At 38.4% G+C, this 18392-nt stretch overlaps 1 protein-coding gene and 1 pseudogene across 1 annotated transcript; one reads left to right on the top strand and one right to left on the bottom strand.

Annotated features, from left to right (window-relative positions):
- Positions 1–320: 320 nt before the first annotated feature.
- On the top strand, positions 321–6794 carry wdr76 (WD repeat domain 76). The gene is made up of 15 exons (XM_042727604.1): positions 321–473; positions 1072–1200; positions 1279–1347; positions 1445–1537; positions 1656–1708; positions 1902–2013; positions 2111–2212; positions 2298–2338; positions 2503–2656; positions 3068–3223; positions 4087–4199; positions 4497–4595; positions 5293–5445; positions 5788–5841; positions 6415–6794. Exons 1-15 carry the CDS (start codon positions 423–425, stop codon positions 6680–6682), a joined length of 1647 nt encoding a protein of 548 aa, XP_042583538.1. The 5' UTR covers positions 321–422; the 3' UTR covers positions 6683–6794.
- Positions 6795–7043: 249 nt separating this feature from the next.
- Positions 7044–13375, bottom strand: LOC109077269 (annotated as a pseudogene).
- Between the last annotated feature and the right edge of the window lie 5017 nt (positions 13376–18392).

Below are 18392 nucleotides of genomic sequence, written 5' to 3' on the forward strand. Positions count from 1 at the left end.
AGCTTTTTATAAGTCTATCACCATGATACAGAAGGCATAAGGGTTAATAAAATGTCAGAAGCAATTCAGTTCAAAGACTGTAAAGCAAGGATAAAATAATATATACATAATTAACAATCGATTCAAAATTAATTACATTTAAAGCTTAAACGACGTGCTCCATTAGTGTACGTCACGTGCGCTGGCAAATTACCAAAGGGTTACATATTACCCAAACATGAAACGTCATGAGTGCACATAAAAAAACCTCCCAAGTAATGAATATTAAACAGGTCTTCAGAGATTAGCAAATCAACTTCCACTTTTTTTAAGCGTCATCACAAAAGGGGCGGGGGCAGTTACAAAACGGATCAATAACGCGGGAGTTTTCATAAGAGCTTGTTTTCAAAGGAAGTGTGTTGAATAAACTTACCTGCACAGACATGGATGAAAATAAAACTGATTTAAGTTTAAAGACGATGCAACTTTTACAGGTGAGCTCGAGGTTCGCTCCTTACTGAACGTTTCTCACTTCCACACTTTATAGAAATACAACACGTGCTCATAACTAGTTAAGTATCTTGACATGTTCTGCACAAACATATGTTTGTGTATAAATAAGTTATGACAGTTTATGTATCGCCCTGTATGGTAGTTTGCATGCGTTTGAAGTGATTGACACATATGGCTTTACACTTGTTTAACTTGTTTAGGTCCGCTATGATACAGACATAATTACTATTAACGTTAAGTAAAATCTCCAGCTTCAACTGCATGTTGTGTCTCCTGACGACGAGATGATAATAATAAAACTGGTTTACCTGCTCTCTGGATTTTAATATTGGGGCACAGAACAACAGCGAAGAACTTTATTTTTGAAAGAAAATAAAATGAATCACTGTAACCGTCGAAGATAAACCGATTCGGTCAGTAATGCATTGTTTGTATGTTTTATCGTTAAAGTATTAAGTGTTGTATAATAGTAAGACACTCCTCGCAGTGATGAGCGCCCCTGTCGGACGCATCGCTCAGAAACACTGCTGCTCGTTTACGTGGAAATTCCTCTTTGAATATAAAACTTGTCATTTTTAGGAGAGGACACCGCTTCAGGATCCAGGGATGGACGGGCCCGTGCGTCGGACGTCCCGGCGAATCAGAGAGAAACAAACCCAAGACAAGAATCAAATTTTATCCCCAAAATGTCTGACATTTACGTCTGAGGTGAAACGACGTATCTCATGGAACATTTTAGGTTTAACTCTATTTATACGCTTGTATATTAACTATTATCACCTTTAGAAAAATGAAAGTGAGGAAGAAGAAGACATTGAAGAGGCAGAAGTAAAGGATGAGAAGGAGTCTCTTCCAGTAAGTACAAACACTGCATCGTCACCTCAAAATGTTACGCCAAAAATACCTTTCCACCTGAATGGCAGAATCCACCTTTTTTTGTCATCTTAAACAGGGTTACCGTGAGGGTTTGTCTGAATATGAGCTGGAGCGACTGGAGAATATCAGACAGAACCAGGCCTTCCTCAGTTCCCTGAATTTACCTCAGGTAAAACTTCGTAGTGAGGCAGGAGAGTCCTTTTTAAATTACTTTTGTTTTTGGCTTTATCTGTTTTTCCACATCAGACTTGCTTGAATTTATGATCATAATTTGTTCTTGTTCGCAGATTTCTGAAGCTCTGAGACCCAAGTCGAAACCTACTCAGAAAGGCCTGAAAAGGTATCTTTAAATAGGAACTATTCAAAATGGCACAAATGAAAATATATGCAATAAATAAATAAGTAATATGTGTTTAAATATAATAGCATAAGTACAGTAGCTGATATATTGCTGATATTTTTCAAGTGTTCTTAAAAGGTCAAAGGTCAAACACCCCACCATCTCACTAACTAAAGAAAGTCAATTATTGCAGGGAAAAGACTGAAACCGAGACGCTCCCTGTTCGCAAGTCACTGCGGTTACAGAATAAGGGTCCTCAGACAACCCTTGCTCTAGACACAACCTCTTATGCAGCCAGAGAGCCTGTAAGTCACTGACATGCATCCATAGTGTTAAACAAAATTTGGATGAAACACTATGAAATGGTTTAATCTGAAATTAAACTAATGTGTCTTACTTCAGGAAGAGAAACCAAAAAAAGCCCCAGGACCGATACCACTCGATCCAATCAACCTGGATGAACATGTCAGGCTGCCAGAAGATTTGGTAAAACTCTGGAATGAGGTCAATATTTACATGCACAAAAACGTGTAGCATCCTGTATCAAAAAGTTTGTGCATCACCTGAATCTGTATGATGTCTTCTGTAGGTCCCATTAAAACAAGAAACAGGAACATCAGATTTGATATCGTGAGTAACGTGTCATAAAGAGTGTTTACCTATACGTCATTTTGGTGTCTCTTGTATCAGTTTCAGATAAGGTTTCATCTTGTACTAACTGGTAGCCTTTTTCGTCACTTGCTTAATGAGAATGTCATATATTGCATGTAATGTGTTAACAAATTTGTTGTCAGGTACCAACAGATGCTGCAGAAATTAGCTATCAATGACAGTGGTGTGGTGAAAGTTGTGAAAGATCGAATCTGTTCAGCAGCTTTTCACCCCACCTCTTCCAACTTGCTTATGGCAGCAGGAGACAAGTCGGGCCACCTGGGGCTCTGGAAGCCGGTGAGATAACTGTGGCCTGGCGTGTGATAAAAAAAGAGAGATGTTTGAGAAAGTTGAAAAGTGGCAATGTGATAAAGTGACTAATGGCTATTCCAGATTTTCTCAGCTTTGCTTGCAATATTGTATAATGTTAAAGAGTTAGTTCCCCCAAAAATGAAAACTGGCTTGTGTTCTACTCACCCTCGAAGTATCCTAGGTGTATGTGACTTTCTTCTTTCAGACAAATTCAGTCGGAGTTATATTACTGCAATGATAGAGCTTGGAATAGCCAGGACCATTTTTTATATAACTCCGACTGAATTCGTCTGAGAGAAGAAAGTCATGTACACCTAGGATGCCTCGGGGGTGAGTATTACACAGGCTAAATTTTCATTTTTAGGTGAACTAACCCTTTAACTGTGTTTCTCTCAGGATGCTAGTTGGGGCAATGATGGTGTAATCTACTTTGAACCCCATTCTCGTGCAATTACCAGCATGGCCTTCTCATCTCACCCTTGCAACCTCATCACAGTGAGCTATGATGGCTCTGCACGCAGCATGGACCTGGAGAAAGCAGTGTTTGATGAGGTGAAACATTGGTCATACATATTTGTTGTGTGATGATAAGACATATTAGGTACTCATTTCCTAATGTCATAATTAAAATTTAGCAGCTTTTTACATGGTGGAGCTAGTCTTCCTATCCCCATATACATGAAACGGTGTGACTGAGTTTTTCAAGGATTAAATACATGTTACACCTCATGTTGCACATGTAGTCTGATTATTGTGAATTCAATTTGGACAAGGACATTTAAAGATCAGTTGGTTTTATCTAACTGAAACTTTTAAATTGCCTGTGAATATACACTACAGTTCAAAAGTTTGGGTTTAGTATTTTTATTATTGTATTGTTTTTATTTTTTTAATTGTTTTTTTTTTAACTGATAATTTAATTTAGCAAGAATGCTTTAAATTGCCAAAAAGCAAAAAATTACAGTAAATGCATTTTACAAAAGATTTATATTACAAATAAATGCAGTTTTTTTTTTTTTTTTTTTGTAAATTTTCTTTCTATCATAGAATCCTGAAAAAATGTTTTACTGTTTCCACAAAAATTTTAAACAGCAACATTTATATTGTATAATAAGAAATGTTTCATGAACACTTTCAAAAACATAAAAAAAATGGTAGTGTATAAATGACAAAAATTACATATTGGCAATAAGAATGAAAAATAGAGAAGTGAAAATATCTAAATTTTTGGAAATATCTGTAATAGAATCAGTATTTTTGTAAATATTGGAATCATTTTAAAAATGAATTTGTTGCATTACTAGTAAATCCCTGTACCATTAAATATCAGGTTTCTAATCCAATTTCTTGGAGCCAACTTACAGATGCACAACCTTCAACACATTTTACAAATAACACCTCTCTTTTGTACTCAGGTGTATCGCTCATCCTCTGGCCTGAAAAGTTTTGACTTTTTGTCAACTGACTGCTCCACTTTATTACTTGGTGAATGGAATGGGGATGTTGCCGTCGTTGACCGTAGAACTGAGTAAGACCAAAATATCTATATATTTAAATATGTATATCTAATATATTTATATATGAAGAGTTTATTTGCAAAAACGGATAACCCTTTTACTTTTTTCTTTAAATCATGTTTTTATTATGTTATCATGTTTTTTGTGTTATTTAACTGTATTTGTTAGTTATTTTTTTACCCAACTGCAGTTTGATTGAGATTAATTGGAATGCACAATGAAAAAACACGTTTTTGAAAACTGCTAAAAACAAAGTTATCTGTCTATATATTTACATCATAAATAATAAAGAAAACATGTGATTGCAGGAAAATATATGAATCTCTGTATGCCATGGCTGCAAATCCTCTGCGCTGTGTTCATGTCCATCCTGTGCAACAGCACTACTTTGTAGTGGCAGAGAACAGGTATTATATAACACTTCTTAACTAAAATAATGCTGGTTGAAAAAGTTCATTTTCACCAAATAATTATCAATATGATGTTCCACAAGTTTTCCATCTAAAGATTCAAATTAAACTTGTGCACAAAATTGGAATATCGCATAAAATATACGTATAAAGCACTGTTTCCATCCAACGAGTCAAGAGAGAACAAAATCATCACTTCCTGGTAAACTGTGGCACTAAATATCACTAGGAATATAGGAGAAGACACTGAATATAATAATTTTCATATATGATATAAATTACTTGCATCCAGAGTGAGCAGACGTAACACGCAGTCGTGTTCAATTATACAGAAATACTTTGACGACAAACTTTGCTCAGGCATTTCAGAATGACCATAACAACATATAGATGCTGTGAACGAGATCGCTCCACTGCTACTCAAGTTATCCCATCACATGACTTTTCCGATGCGCATGGAGGAATTTATTCGGTAAATGTGTTTCCATCATAGTGTATGCACATTTTTTTCTTACCGGATAAAAACAGTTTTTTTTTATGTAAATTTTTAGAATTTATGTGCATCTTGGCATTTCATTTCAATGTTTTTTAAGCGATGTTCCAAAATGCACATAGAAATAGATGGATGGAAACGCAGCTAATAATTACATCCCCTGCAGACTGAAGCATATTGTTTATTTTCTTTCTTTTTTAGATTTGTAAACATATATGACTTGCGCCATCTGAAAAGAAGAAACAATCTACCAGTTGGTGAACTCAGCAGTCACAGCCGCAGTGTCTCCAGTGCCTTTTTCTCCCCACTCACAGGAAACCGAGTTCTGACCACTTGTATGGACAACATGATCAGGTGCTCAGAGATCACAAGTGTTGCTGCTAGAAGTGCTTATATTGAATCTAGAATGTCCCTCCATTCTCTCTTGCTAATGTACCAGTAGAGGGGGCCAGAGCATCATGGCTTTGACCATATTTTAAGCCGGAATAGTTTGTGTTGACTTTGTGTTTTTCTTTTTAGCTACTAAAAAGTTATAAAGTTGTCTTCCATTTTCTTACAGGAATTGGAAATGCAATCCAGTTACCAAAATGCTTATTCTCTGTAGGGTTGCAGGGATTCTGGAGCCTAAAGAATTGGAAATGCATTATAATTTGTATTACAAATGTTTTCATTAGCCTTTTTGTGGTTTTGTTTCAGGGTGTTTGACACTTCCCTAATTGATGGCAGATCTCCTGTACTAAAATCTATTTCGTAAGTATGGGTGTTATCATATGTGTAAAAAAAAAGTATCTCTATCATGACAATCATCAGTTCATTTGAAGTTTCCATTGATCAAAAATCTTAAAAAGTATCCCTTTCCACAAAAATATTATGCAGCACAACTGTTTTCAGCATTGATAATAAGAAATGTATCTTGAGCACCAAATCAGCATATTAGAATCATTTTTGAAGGATCATGGCATGCTGAAGACTTAAGTAATGGTAATCCCCTCACAAGAATAACTTCAGTTTTAAAATATATTAAAATAAAAAACTAAGTTATTACACTATTTCACAATATTACTGTTTTAATAGAATTTTTGACTTGGTGAGCAATAGAGAAGAAATCTTTCCTACTCCAAACTTTTGAACTGGTGTATCTTTACAAACATCATGATACAGACCTGTTTATAAATCAGAAGAATGACTTAATGTGAAAATAGCTGCAAAAATGGTCAAACACACATCTGGCCTTTTCCAAAAGTTTTTGTTTAGCCATTTTTGTCCCAATAACTTTTATTAGAGGTGCCCATTGTAACAGCATGCTAATTATTTTCTATGTAGGCACAACATGCAGACGGGTCGGTGGTTGTCCAAGCTAAGTGCAGTGTGGGACCCCAAGCAGCAGGACTGTTTTGTGATTGGCAGCGTGGACAGGCCTCGCCAAATTCAGGTATATCACGAGAGCGGTCGCCGCCTTCACACTTTTCGAAACATGGACCACCTGACCACAGTGTGCTCCATCACGGCATTCCACCCAAGCAGGAACACTCTGCTTGGAGGCAATTCAAGTGGGAGGCTGCACATATTTACTGACAGTTTCATCAACTAGAAAATATCAAATTCTTTATCCGTTTGTTGATTTGATTTGTGTTGGTTTCCTGCTTCCCTCTTTTTTTGCTTGCACGATTGTTTTATATAAAATATGCTGTTTGTTTTTGTTCCTGTAACATTAAATATGTAATATTAAAGAAAATATAAACTCTTGAATAATCTTATCTTGGTCATATTTTTTTCTTTCAAAAATGTCATTTGACGATACAGTAACTGGACCTAGATCGTGATTTGTATCTGTTTTTATAACATGCTCATCCTAAATTCACTTAACAAACCAAGTTTATAGTCTAATCTAAAAGTCAGTTGAGTACATTCTTTTCAATTATTCATTTCAATACAAGTACTTACAAAAAAAATAACTTCAAAAAACAAGTTTATTTAACTTACTATCTCTTTTAGTTATACCAGAACTCAAACAGTCAGTGATGAAATAGGCTCATCATAAGTAATTAATTGGCTTTTTCAAAGTGCAAAATAAACAGCAAATCAATACAACGGAACAGTAATTCTCCACTCAGAGGGTGTTAATCCAAACTTTAGATGAAGCTTAGTTCTGGCAACAGTAGTGGTGCTCAGGAATGGGCAGCATATGGTCCTGTACAAGACGAAGAGCAGTAGCTTACACCGGGCCCAGGCACACACACTCACTCTTTTATTTATTTGTATTTATTTTTACCCACACAAGCCTCTCTCATGCAGATATCCAACCATTTACATGGGCCTTACATGTTTGTTTTTTATACTAAGAGTCTTTTGTGTGTTTCTAAGAGATACTGTAAGTGAAGGCAGTATAAATGAAAATAAGTTAAAAGACTGCTTTGAGGTACCAAACCGATGAAGGCCACAAGGCTGCATGCACCTGCTATTCCCATATTCCCAACCAAAATTATATTTGGAGGATGGCGTGTATTACTTACCCAAGACTGCATGTGTATGCACCTGCATTTTGTGATGCTAATGTGTTGGGTATTAATGTAACAATGTGATCCACAACATACTAAAAATACAGCATGATGTTTGTTTGAACTGGAAGGAGTCAAAGGACTCTTTGCAAAACTATCGGCCTGTTTCATTAGAGACAGATCTGGAGTGCCCTACCCCATGAGATCAACCCCAGGAGGTCAAGATGGCCTCCAACTACCTGCTCATTAACAACTGCAAAAAGGTGAGCAGGGGTTCTCATGGAGGAACATCTCAATCAACTCATGGTTGACAAGTGCCAGCACAGGCCATTTGTTACTTAATATTTATTCAGCTTGACTTAAATTCAAACAGTTTTTTTTTATGCTGTACTGTAGTTTCCCACATCCTTTCCAAAGTTATAATAGTCCAGTTCCTGGATGGCCACCTCAGAGAGCTTAGTTAGGTTTGGCGCATCATTATTTTCCATATTCTCTGGTGCTGTAAAATTGAAGTTCTCATCCTCATAGTCCTCATGGGGCTCCATGTCTGGTGGGACATCTGTATAAAAAAAAAAATAGTAATAATAATAATTAAAAGGTTTTTCTGCCACATTAGAAGATGTCAATTAGATACCGTTAGGTTCTTCTCACCTTGGCCATCTGGAGAGACATCCATTCCATGTTTGACCTTCATGTGCCTGCTAAGATTTCCCTTGAGGTTAAATTTACTCGAGCAGTATGCACACTTGAAGGGTTTACTGCCTGCATGGAGGTGCATATGGCCCAGAAGGTTGTACATTCGGTTAAATGACTTTCCGCACACCTGTTGAAAACAAATCAAAAGAGATTTACCACCCTGATGATGAAAGTGTCGCATAGAGATGTGTGTTAAGAGTTTGAAGGTTTACCTTGCACTTAAAGGGTTTCACAGGCAGGTGTACGATCATGTGAGTTTTAAGGGTCTGTTTCTGGACAAAAGATTTGAAGCACACATGACACTGGAATGGTCGGACACTGGCGTGGATTAACATGTGCCTCTTCAGGTTTGCAGACAATGTAAACTCTCGGGCACATACATCACACTTAAACCCCTTTGTTCCCTGGTAAAAAAACAAACACAAAAAACAAGCACAAACTATTTATTTTTATTTAAATAAATTTGAATTTTTAATTAGTGTAAACCATGGGGCTATGAATTTGTATGTTATTGGATGGAATGCTATACGGCAGTGTTTAATACTAAATAATGCAGGCTACATAGATCATCTGCTAAAATGGAATTGTTTACAGAAAAATGGCTGGGAGTTTTGAAAACTGAATATACAACATTATATTATACAGTATTTAAGATAGATATTCCTTTTAAAATAATAGTAATAAAAGGGGGAGGACTTCTGGAATCTGCTGGTTAGATGAAAAATGTTAGACAACAGAGTTAAAAGAGTTCAAACCAATGAATTAGAATCGTTGGTTGAGTTTGAAATGAATTAAACTCAAACCCAATGCAATAGACTGTAAGGGGCCCCAGAAAACCTAGCGAAACACTGTTTTAAGTTTCTGTTTGATGATAATCTAATCTGTAAACAGACAAAAATATGCAGTATTATCTAATACCGATCATTAAAACAATTGCTGATAATGTACTGAAATAAAATATATAAATGTAACTGTAAGACTGTCATTATTCATGCTGGATGTGACCTCACCATAGAAAACAACAGCAAACCTAGACAGTTGTTCAAAAGCACACTATAACTCTCTGTACCTTGGTAGCACGGGCCTGAGGCTTGTTTGTCTTGTGTGTGAGGGAGTGTTGGCGTAGCAGATGAAGCTGAAGAAACTGCAGGCCACACTGACTGCAGGAGAAAGAGCGCTGCGTTTGGTGCTTCAGCAGGTGATTCTGCAGCTGGCTGCGGTAGGCGAACGATTTGTTGCATTGGCTACACTGGAAGGTGGAAGGTCCTTGGTGGCTCACCTGATGACGCTTCAGGTGGGCATAGGTGGGAAACTCCATGCCGCACTGTGAGCAAACGTGGCAGCGACCTCGTTCATGCTTTACCTCATGAGCACGGAGTTCACTGGGGTATGCGAAGCCACGCCGACAAAAACGGCAACTGTAGGGCTTAACGTCGGTGTGCTGCAGCATGTGCCGCTTCAGGTGGCTGGTCTGGGTGAAGCCCTTTTTGCACACGGTGCACTTGTGTGGCCGTGTGCCCTGATGCGTCAGCAGGTGAGTCTGTAGGTGGCTGGGCTGCTTGAAGAGTTTGCCGCAGTGTGGACACGCGTGTGGCTTGATGCCATTGTGGCCCAGGATGTGCGTGACCAGATTGTACTTGGAAGTGTACGACTTCTCGCACATGCGGCACTTCCAGCGCTTCAGGCCCTCGCCGACGTCCACACAATATGACTCGTTGATCTGGATGTTGATATCCAGTCGGTCAATACGGCGGCCACGGGGTGCCTCTCCTTCTACTGGCTCTGTCCAGAACATCCCCTCGTTGTTCTCATCGAAGTCTCCAACCCCTTCCATCTCGCCACCTTCATAGGCGACCTCGCTCGGCTGAAAGTAGCTGCTAATTTCCTCGCCGCCGGTTCCTGCTTTCACCATGCCGTTTCTCCCATTGTTCCTGTCCTCGGTTGCCTCATCTACTCCTTTTTCATGTGTGTGGCCCCTGTTGCGTGAAGGTACTTCATGAGGTGCGTGGCTGTGGCCATGGGAATGAGGGTGTAAATGTGGATCGGGTGCGGGATGCGTACTCTTGGGGTCTCGGACACAGGTGGAGCTGCAGTTATTGGGTTGGGCTTTGGGCAAGACCCTGTAGCTGGAGGGGTCGACCATTTGCATGCCTTCTCTGGGCACCATGTTGTTCATCATGTGAGTGCAGGAGGGCAAACCTGGAGTCACGGCCTCTCCTTTAACATGCGATGCCATGTCTTGGTGCCCTATAGGGGGTTTGCTGTTCTCGGGTTGCCCCTGCCACCTCCTCTCAGCACAGCTGGAATGCATGTGCCCCTCCTCACCCAAATTCTCCCCAAGATAGTCACCGTTGGCGCCTATAAGCTGGTCGGCATACTCGTAGTCCATTCTTTCACCTGGCAGAGCGGGGGATTCTTTGGGGTCTCCGGTGTAAAAGCCGTTGGGGGCGATGGTGGCGCCAAAGACCTCGTTCTGGGAGATGAGTCCCAACACAGCAGCTTGGGCCAGTGACAGGACCACCACAGGGTCTGTCTGTGTCCCTGCATCCATCTGCTGGTGCATGGCCTCAGAGTAACATCTGACCAGCCGCTGTGTCTTCTCCTCCTGTAAAGCACAAACACATGAGGATTAGTTTAGTAGGCCTAAAGTTCAGTTTGTCTATTTGTTCGAAACTACCCAAGATAATTTGCAAACATGTATAGCGTGGACTAGGCGTCACTGGGGAAAAACAATAAGGAAACACTGATGTGATGATATGATGTGGTAAGTTTTTTATTGAATTTGATGTTATGATTGTTAAACATGTTTTAATAAAGAAGAAATCTTTTTTATTTTGTTCATATTGGCACCTATATAATAGTTAACGACTACAGCTAGATGCACAGCCATTCTATTTGTTTAAAAGCGAGAGCCTGTCTGACCAACATCTGAAAATGTGAGTGAGAAAAGTCTTGAGTGGCCTAACTCGTTACCTAATATAATATTTGTCTAATGTAAATACAACACTGTGGAATCAAAATCAACCAGCATAAAAAAAATCTGCTTTCAATATGTGATTTACTTATCTTCAGATGCTACCATAAACATCAGCATGTACATAATAACTGTAAACTTCAATCTTACTTCTGTGATTATCTGAAAGTCTGTAAAAAGTAAATATATTATGACTATTTGAGCTACATTGAACCAAACTGCATTAGTGAAACTGACTGAACTGAGACTGACAAACTGAACTGACTGTTTTCAAACAAGTTTCAACCACTCCCCTCATCCGGCATAGTTTATAAAGGTAGCCCCATCCTAGTCTCCCACAACTAGCTAAACCAATGTCTTCCTGTACAAACTAATGACTGCAATGCTATCTGGTGCCACTAGTAGTGCAAAAAAATTTACTTCCAGGGGATTAAAGGGATAGTTCACCCCAAATTAAAAATTCTGTATTTCTTATTTTTTTTTACTCACTCTAATATCATTCCAAACCTGTGTTACTTTACAGTTGTGGTTGCCACTGACTTCCAATGTATGGACCAAAAAAAAAAAGCCTTAAAATATATATATTTTTTTCCACAAAAAATTGAGTCAAGTCTAAATGACACGAGGGTCAGTAAATGATGACAGAATTTTTATTTTTGGGTGAACTATCAGATTATAACAAGGTCAGAGCTATTCAGTTTTTATACTTGCTTCCTCTCCATCTCACTCATTCAACTCAAAACCACATTCCCTCAGGCAGGTGACTCTTTTTAAAGAGGATTGGATTCCTTAAGAAAATTCTAACTCCGCTTGAGCCTCATACAGATAATGTAACAATTAATTATGTAATGATAATTGTGCTAGTAGGCGTTTTCAAGAACAACTGTATTTCTAAGATCTTCAAAAGACGGGAAGGTACAGACTGAGGAAAAGAGAAGGAAGAGAGACAGACAGCAGGGAGAATGAGTGAGTTAACAGAAAGAAGAAAGAGAGAGGGAGGGGCAGAGAGTGGCTGGATGAGTGAGTGAAAGCAAAAGAGAGAGAGAGAATGAGAAAGAAATAGAGATTGAAAAAATGAAAGGGAATATGAAGGATTGGGGTGTAAGAGAGACAAAGAAGACAGAAAGCAGCTGATGAATTTTAAAACTCAGCAAAAAATAATAAAATAATCACTGCAAATATAAACAAGAAGCAATCAAAAATATATAAAAAAAATTCCAAACCATTTGATCTGGCTACTCAACTGGGGTATCCACTTTAACACAGACACAAATAAACAAACAATCTGCTAAACTGAGCTCTTAGAGGCCATTAGAGCAGTTGTGAAGGGAACTCACCACATTTTTCTTGGTCTGTGGCTTCAGGTGTTTGAGAGATCTCATCCTGAGGCAGAGTCACAGGTTCGAAATTCACCCGCTGCCCTCCCCTTCATACATTATATGTTGTCTGTACCAGAACAGACACTCTCTCTGTGTTTCTTGCACTCTCTGTTCTCTGTGTATGTGTGCTCTCTTTTTCCTCTCTCACTCTATTTCTCTCTGCTTTCCCCTCCCCCACTCCCCTCTCTCTCTTTTTCTGTCTTTCTCTCTTTCTCTCTCTGGTGCAAGCATACACACATACACAGTGCTCTTTTCCCTCGCTCACTCCCCCTCTTATTCATTCTTTTTTTCTTTAGTTCATTCTCTCTCTCTCTCTCTGTCCCTTCCTGATACTCTCTCCAACTGTCTCACTCAGACATTCTCTCTTGCATACACTTGTGAAACATGTTTGAAAACACAAACATTCATGCTGTGAAAAGATTATGAGCTCAGTCAAAAACATATACGGATACATGTACATCACAGCACGCACACAAAGAAAATACATACTTGACAGTAAAAACAGAAGGAAGCTGCAACAAAGTATATAAAAGAGGAATACACAAGACGTATTCTATAAAACAGTCCTGATTAAATGGAGTACATAATGGAAATGCATAAGCAGATGAAAAAGGAAGTGACAGGTTCAATATGTAGCCTTAAACTTAAAATCAACGCTTCACCACCAGAGTCTAGGCAGGTTGACAGAACAGAGGATGAGCGAGCATACAATAGGGAAAATATTTATTTGATCCCCTGCTGATTTTGTAAGTTTGCCCACTTACAAAGAAATGATGGGTCTGTAATTTTTATAGTAGGTTTATTTTAACAGAGACTGAATATCAACCAAAAAATCCAGAAAAAAACATCATATAAACGTTAGAATTTGATTTGCATTTCAGTGCAAATTCAGAATTCTGGCTGCCACAGATTGGTTATGTGCCCATGTGGAACACAGATCAGTCCTGTCACTTTAAGAAGTTACTCCCAATGTCAGCTTGTTAGGTGCATAAGACACCTGTCCACACAATCTGTATCTTCCATTCCAACCTCTCCCACCACCATGAGCAAGACCAAAGAGCTGTCAAAGGATATCAGAGACAAGACTGTAGATCTGCACAAGGCTTGAATGGGTTACAAGACCATCAGCAAGAAGCTTGGTGAGAAGGAGACAACTGTTGGTGCGTTTATGTGGAAATGGAAGAAATACAAAATAACCATCAATCGGCCTCTGTCTGGAGCTCCGTGCAAGATCTCGCCTCATGGAGGATGATCATGCGAAAGATGAGGGATCAGCCCAGAACTACACAGGAGGAGCTTGTTAATGATCTTAAGGCAGTTGGGAACACAGTCACCAAGCAAAACATTGGTAACACACTACACTGCAATGGACTGAAATCCTGCAGCGTCCACAAGGTCCCCCTGCTCAAGAAGGCACATGTACAGGCCTGTTTAAAGTTTGCCAAAGAACATCTTAATGATTCAGAGTAGGCTTGGGAGAAAGTGCTGTGGTCAGATCAGACCAAAATTGAGCTCTTTGGCTTTAACTCGACTCGCTGTGTTTGGAGGGAGAGAAATGCTGACTATGACCCCAAGAACACCATCCCTACAGTCAAGCACAGAGGTGAAACATTATGCTTTGGGGCTGTTTTTCTGCTAAAGGTACAGGAGGGCTTCACTGTATTGAGGGGCAAATTGACGTGGCCATGAACTGTAAAATCCTGGACGAGCATCCTTGTCCTTCCCTCAGCCAGAACACTGAAGATGGGTCATGGATGGGTCTTCCAGCTTGACAATGACTCAAAACATACCACCAAGGCAACAAAGGAGTGGCTCAAGAAGAGGTACATTAAGGTCATGGAGGGGCCTAGCCAGTCTCCAGACCTCAATCGTATAGAAAATTTGGGAGCTGAAACTTCAAATTGCCAAATAACAGCCAAGAAACCATAAGGATTTATAGAGGATCTGTAAAGAGGAGTGGATCAAGATCCCTCCTGAGATGTGTGCAAACCTGGTGACCAACTACAAAAAACGTCTTACCTCTGTGCTTGCCAACAAGGGTTTCTGCACCAAGTCATGTTTTGCTTGGTGATCAAATACTTATTTCAGTCATTGACAGGCAAATAAATTTCTAACCTTTGTATAATGTGTTTTTTGTCTATACGTTAAAATAAACCTACCATAAAAATTGCAGACCCTTCATTTCTTTGTAAGTGGGCAAACTTACAAAATCAGCAGGGGATCAAATAAAATATTTTTCCCACTGTAAATTAGTATGGGATAGTATGTGATATTTGAGGACCTTTTGGCCTGCGCGCTGAGAAATGGGCACAGTCTCTCTGTTTTAATGTAATGCTCAGTAGACTCTATGTGATGTGCAATTATGGCCATTCAAACTGTGTCAAGCTGGTATGATGCTTCTAAGCTTTACTGTTCTTCATGAGCCTTTAAATTCATATGCCTTGCTTTACATGTGAGTGTGCACACGTTCAGTCTGAATGATTCTCACACACACACACACAAAATACAGTGACATATATAAAGCATGCAATGTAAAAAAGTCATGAAATTGCATGTACATCACAATACAGAAGAAAAGATCTGTGGCTACTTTCGCTACATCACAGCGTTAACAAACAAACTTGGTATGAACAAAAAGCACTAATTACAAGATGGATATTTAAACAAATAAGCAAAAATGTACGAGAGGCTATGCTATATAGTCACAGCCAATCAGTTTGCGTTAATTAGTTTGAATAATTCTAAATAGCTGTATATACATAATTATGAATATGGATAATGCACCCACATTCATGGACACAAGCAGAACAACTCAGTGTGAGTTGTTTGTAAAGCTATTCTTACGAAGTCACAATTTATATTAAGAACGGTTTTATGAGACACTCATTTACACACAAATTCATTCTTCTTGTGTTTCATGAATAGGTGCCATTGTTGATAAGTGATTAAAGTTCATTTATAACTGTGGGATATAATTACACCTTACTGCTACATTAATTTGCAATTATTGAGTGAGTACTGATTTTTAATGGATTTAAGATTATTAGATATACCTCCATATAAAATGGCTGAGAAAGAGAAGGATTCTGAAAGAAGAGAAAATGGAGGGATAAGGGAGGAGAAGAGAAGCCTTTACCAGAGGAGAGAGAGAGGGAGGGAGGGATGTATTGTGAGAGAGCAAATGGTGAGAGAGCAATAGAGGGAGAGGGGAGGAGATAAAGAGAACAGGAGAGGGAGGGGAGAGAGAGAAAGATACAGAAAGAGAGAAATGGGAAAAGACAGAAAAAGAGAGAATTATAGCAGTAGGGAAGGATTGAGGAAAAAACTAAGTTAACAGAATATGAAAAGTTAAGTCAGTATGAATGTATGTTGTTGGGGGAATTAAAGGGAACAAGTGAAAAGAAAGAAAAAATAATTCAACCCATTGGGGGAAGGGAAGGGAAGGGAAGGGAAGGAAGAGAGAAAGAAAATGGGAGAAAGATTGAAAGGGTCTCCCCTGAGAAAGATCTGCACATCTCAGTAAGATGTTCTGGTGGTAATACAAAAATAAAATACAAAGGAATCTGCTACAACGTTATGAATAAAAACTAATAATAATATTGTGAAATATGCAAAGAAGTTTAATAATATTCAGCAAAGACAATCACAAGATACAAATCAGAGGTGGGCAATGCTTTGATTATTGAACTGGTATTCAGCACTCCTGAATGTGTTGATGAATAAGGCAGCTTATCCCATATGTAATGCTGCATATCTACCCTACAATGTCAAAACAACAACTATGGCAACATTGACAAAACTGTATATACATTTTCTAACTCCATTCAGACTTCTCTGAATCTGATTAAAGTTGTACTGAACTTGTATATCTGCACACACCATAATATTTCAAATACTAGTCTGTGATATTTTATATAGGACTTTCTGGCAACATTGCCAGAAAGTAACACTTCATTATGACTTAAAAAAAATGTCCATTACTTGCATGACAGTTATCACATGACACTTTTAAACAACAGAGTTACAGTTTGATACACTAAGAACAAACTAAATGTTTCTATTTTAAATGGAAACTTTAGTTGCCTGAGACGGAAATTATTTATAATTTAGAATCTTTACATCTATCTACTAAACTCTTCTTTACTTTTACATAACACATGCACTAAAACCTTGTATCAACACTTCAGTGTCACTAAGTTCAAGTTTTAAAAATCATTCATGTGCTATTTTTACTCTGCAATTGTCTTTGTTGTCTCAAACGTACAACTAATATTGATGCTGGCCACATACAAACAAAAGCTATTTTTGATATGCCACAGAGAGAGATGCTTACTGCATTTATAGTTTTCAGAGTACAGCGGCAAAGGTACAGCAGGTAGCTGAAGTAATACCCAGATAAAGAACGTTGTGGCATGATTCATTGGATTATGTTTCCAATACCATCTAGGCCAGTCAAGCCTAATGCTGCGCTACAGACACATCACATGATAAGGTTTACATTACAAAGCAAGAAAGTCACATCACAGAAGTCATTGCATGTAACAAGGTCACAGTGTTTACAGCACAGTCTAAACTGCATCTATACTTTTCACAGATATAGCATATAGATCTTTAAAGCCTCAACACTATATTACGTAAAGTACAAATGCACTCAATTTTTTATACAAATCATGCCCATTATTTTTTTAAGAAAAACATGCACTGTTATAGTAAAAAATCTCAACAACAGCAATGACAATAGAGTAGGGGTGGTGAATGTCGGTCCTGGAGAGCTGCAGTCCTGCAGAGGTTTGCTTCAACCCTAATCAAACACACCTAAGCAAGCTAATCAAGGTCTGGATGGTTACTAGGAAGCTACAGGCAGGTGAGTTTTTATTAGGGCTGGAGCTGAACTCTGCAGGGCTGCGGCTCTCCAGGACCAGAGTTCGCCAACCCTGCAATACAGCATTGCATCAAGCAAGCAGAAACATATGCAAGAATTTAACTACCCTCTGTCCCATGCATCTCAAGTAGAGCTACTTTTATAAAGAATGACTGTTAGATTTGTGAAGGTTATAATGGTAATAAGGACCACCAATATCATTCATATCTACAGATACCTGAGTGAAAATAAACTGATTATGTCAGTTAATTGATTATGATTGGTATTGCTTGCTTTTTACAGCATTAAAAAAAGCTAAAGTAGTAGCTAAATGCATTATTAAATATAATTGATAACCCACATCTCTCGTCAACATTGCCTTTATAAGACCAAAGATTTAAAAACCTTGCGTAATACGAGCTGTTTTGCCATGTGACAAACCTGGGCTGCTCTTCCCAAAAGCATCGTAAGCTTAAGTACATGGTAGGCCCATTGAAACCAATGGAGCTACGATCATCTAACACTTACGATGCTTTTGGGAAACGCAGCCTTGTTCATTACTACATACATGTGAAAAACACGACTAGTGGTGGGTTTTTCAATGACTAAATAGCAGAGCAGCCAGTGGCTGATATAAACATAATTATTACTATTTGCATTAAACATTTAAATTTTGACAAATGAGAGTACACCAAACAGAGTAAATAAAATCAGCGTATATTCACAATATTTACTCAGATTTCATTAAAACATACAAATGTGTATTATCATCAATATACAAAGCTGTTAAACAGATTTGAAACCGCCGTTCTCATCATACTAACTATACCGACAAAAGTTAACTTAATTATCCATTGGACAATAACATTCTGCTAATGTACGCTTAATGCTCT

Source organism: Cyprinus carpio, chromosome B7 (genome assembly GCF_018340385.1).
Source record: "Cyprinus carpio isolate SPL01 chromosome B7, ASM1834038v1, whole genome shotgun sequence".
In the NCBI taxonomy this organism is placed as follows: domain Eukaryota; kingdom Metazoa; phylum Chordata; class Actinopteri; order Cypriniformes; family Cyprinidae; genus Cyprinus; species Cyprinus carpio.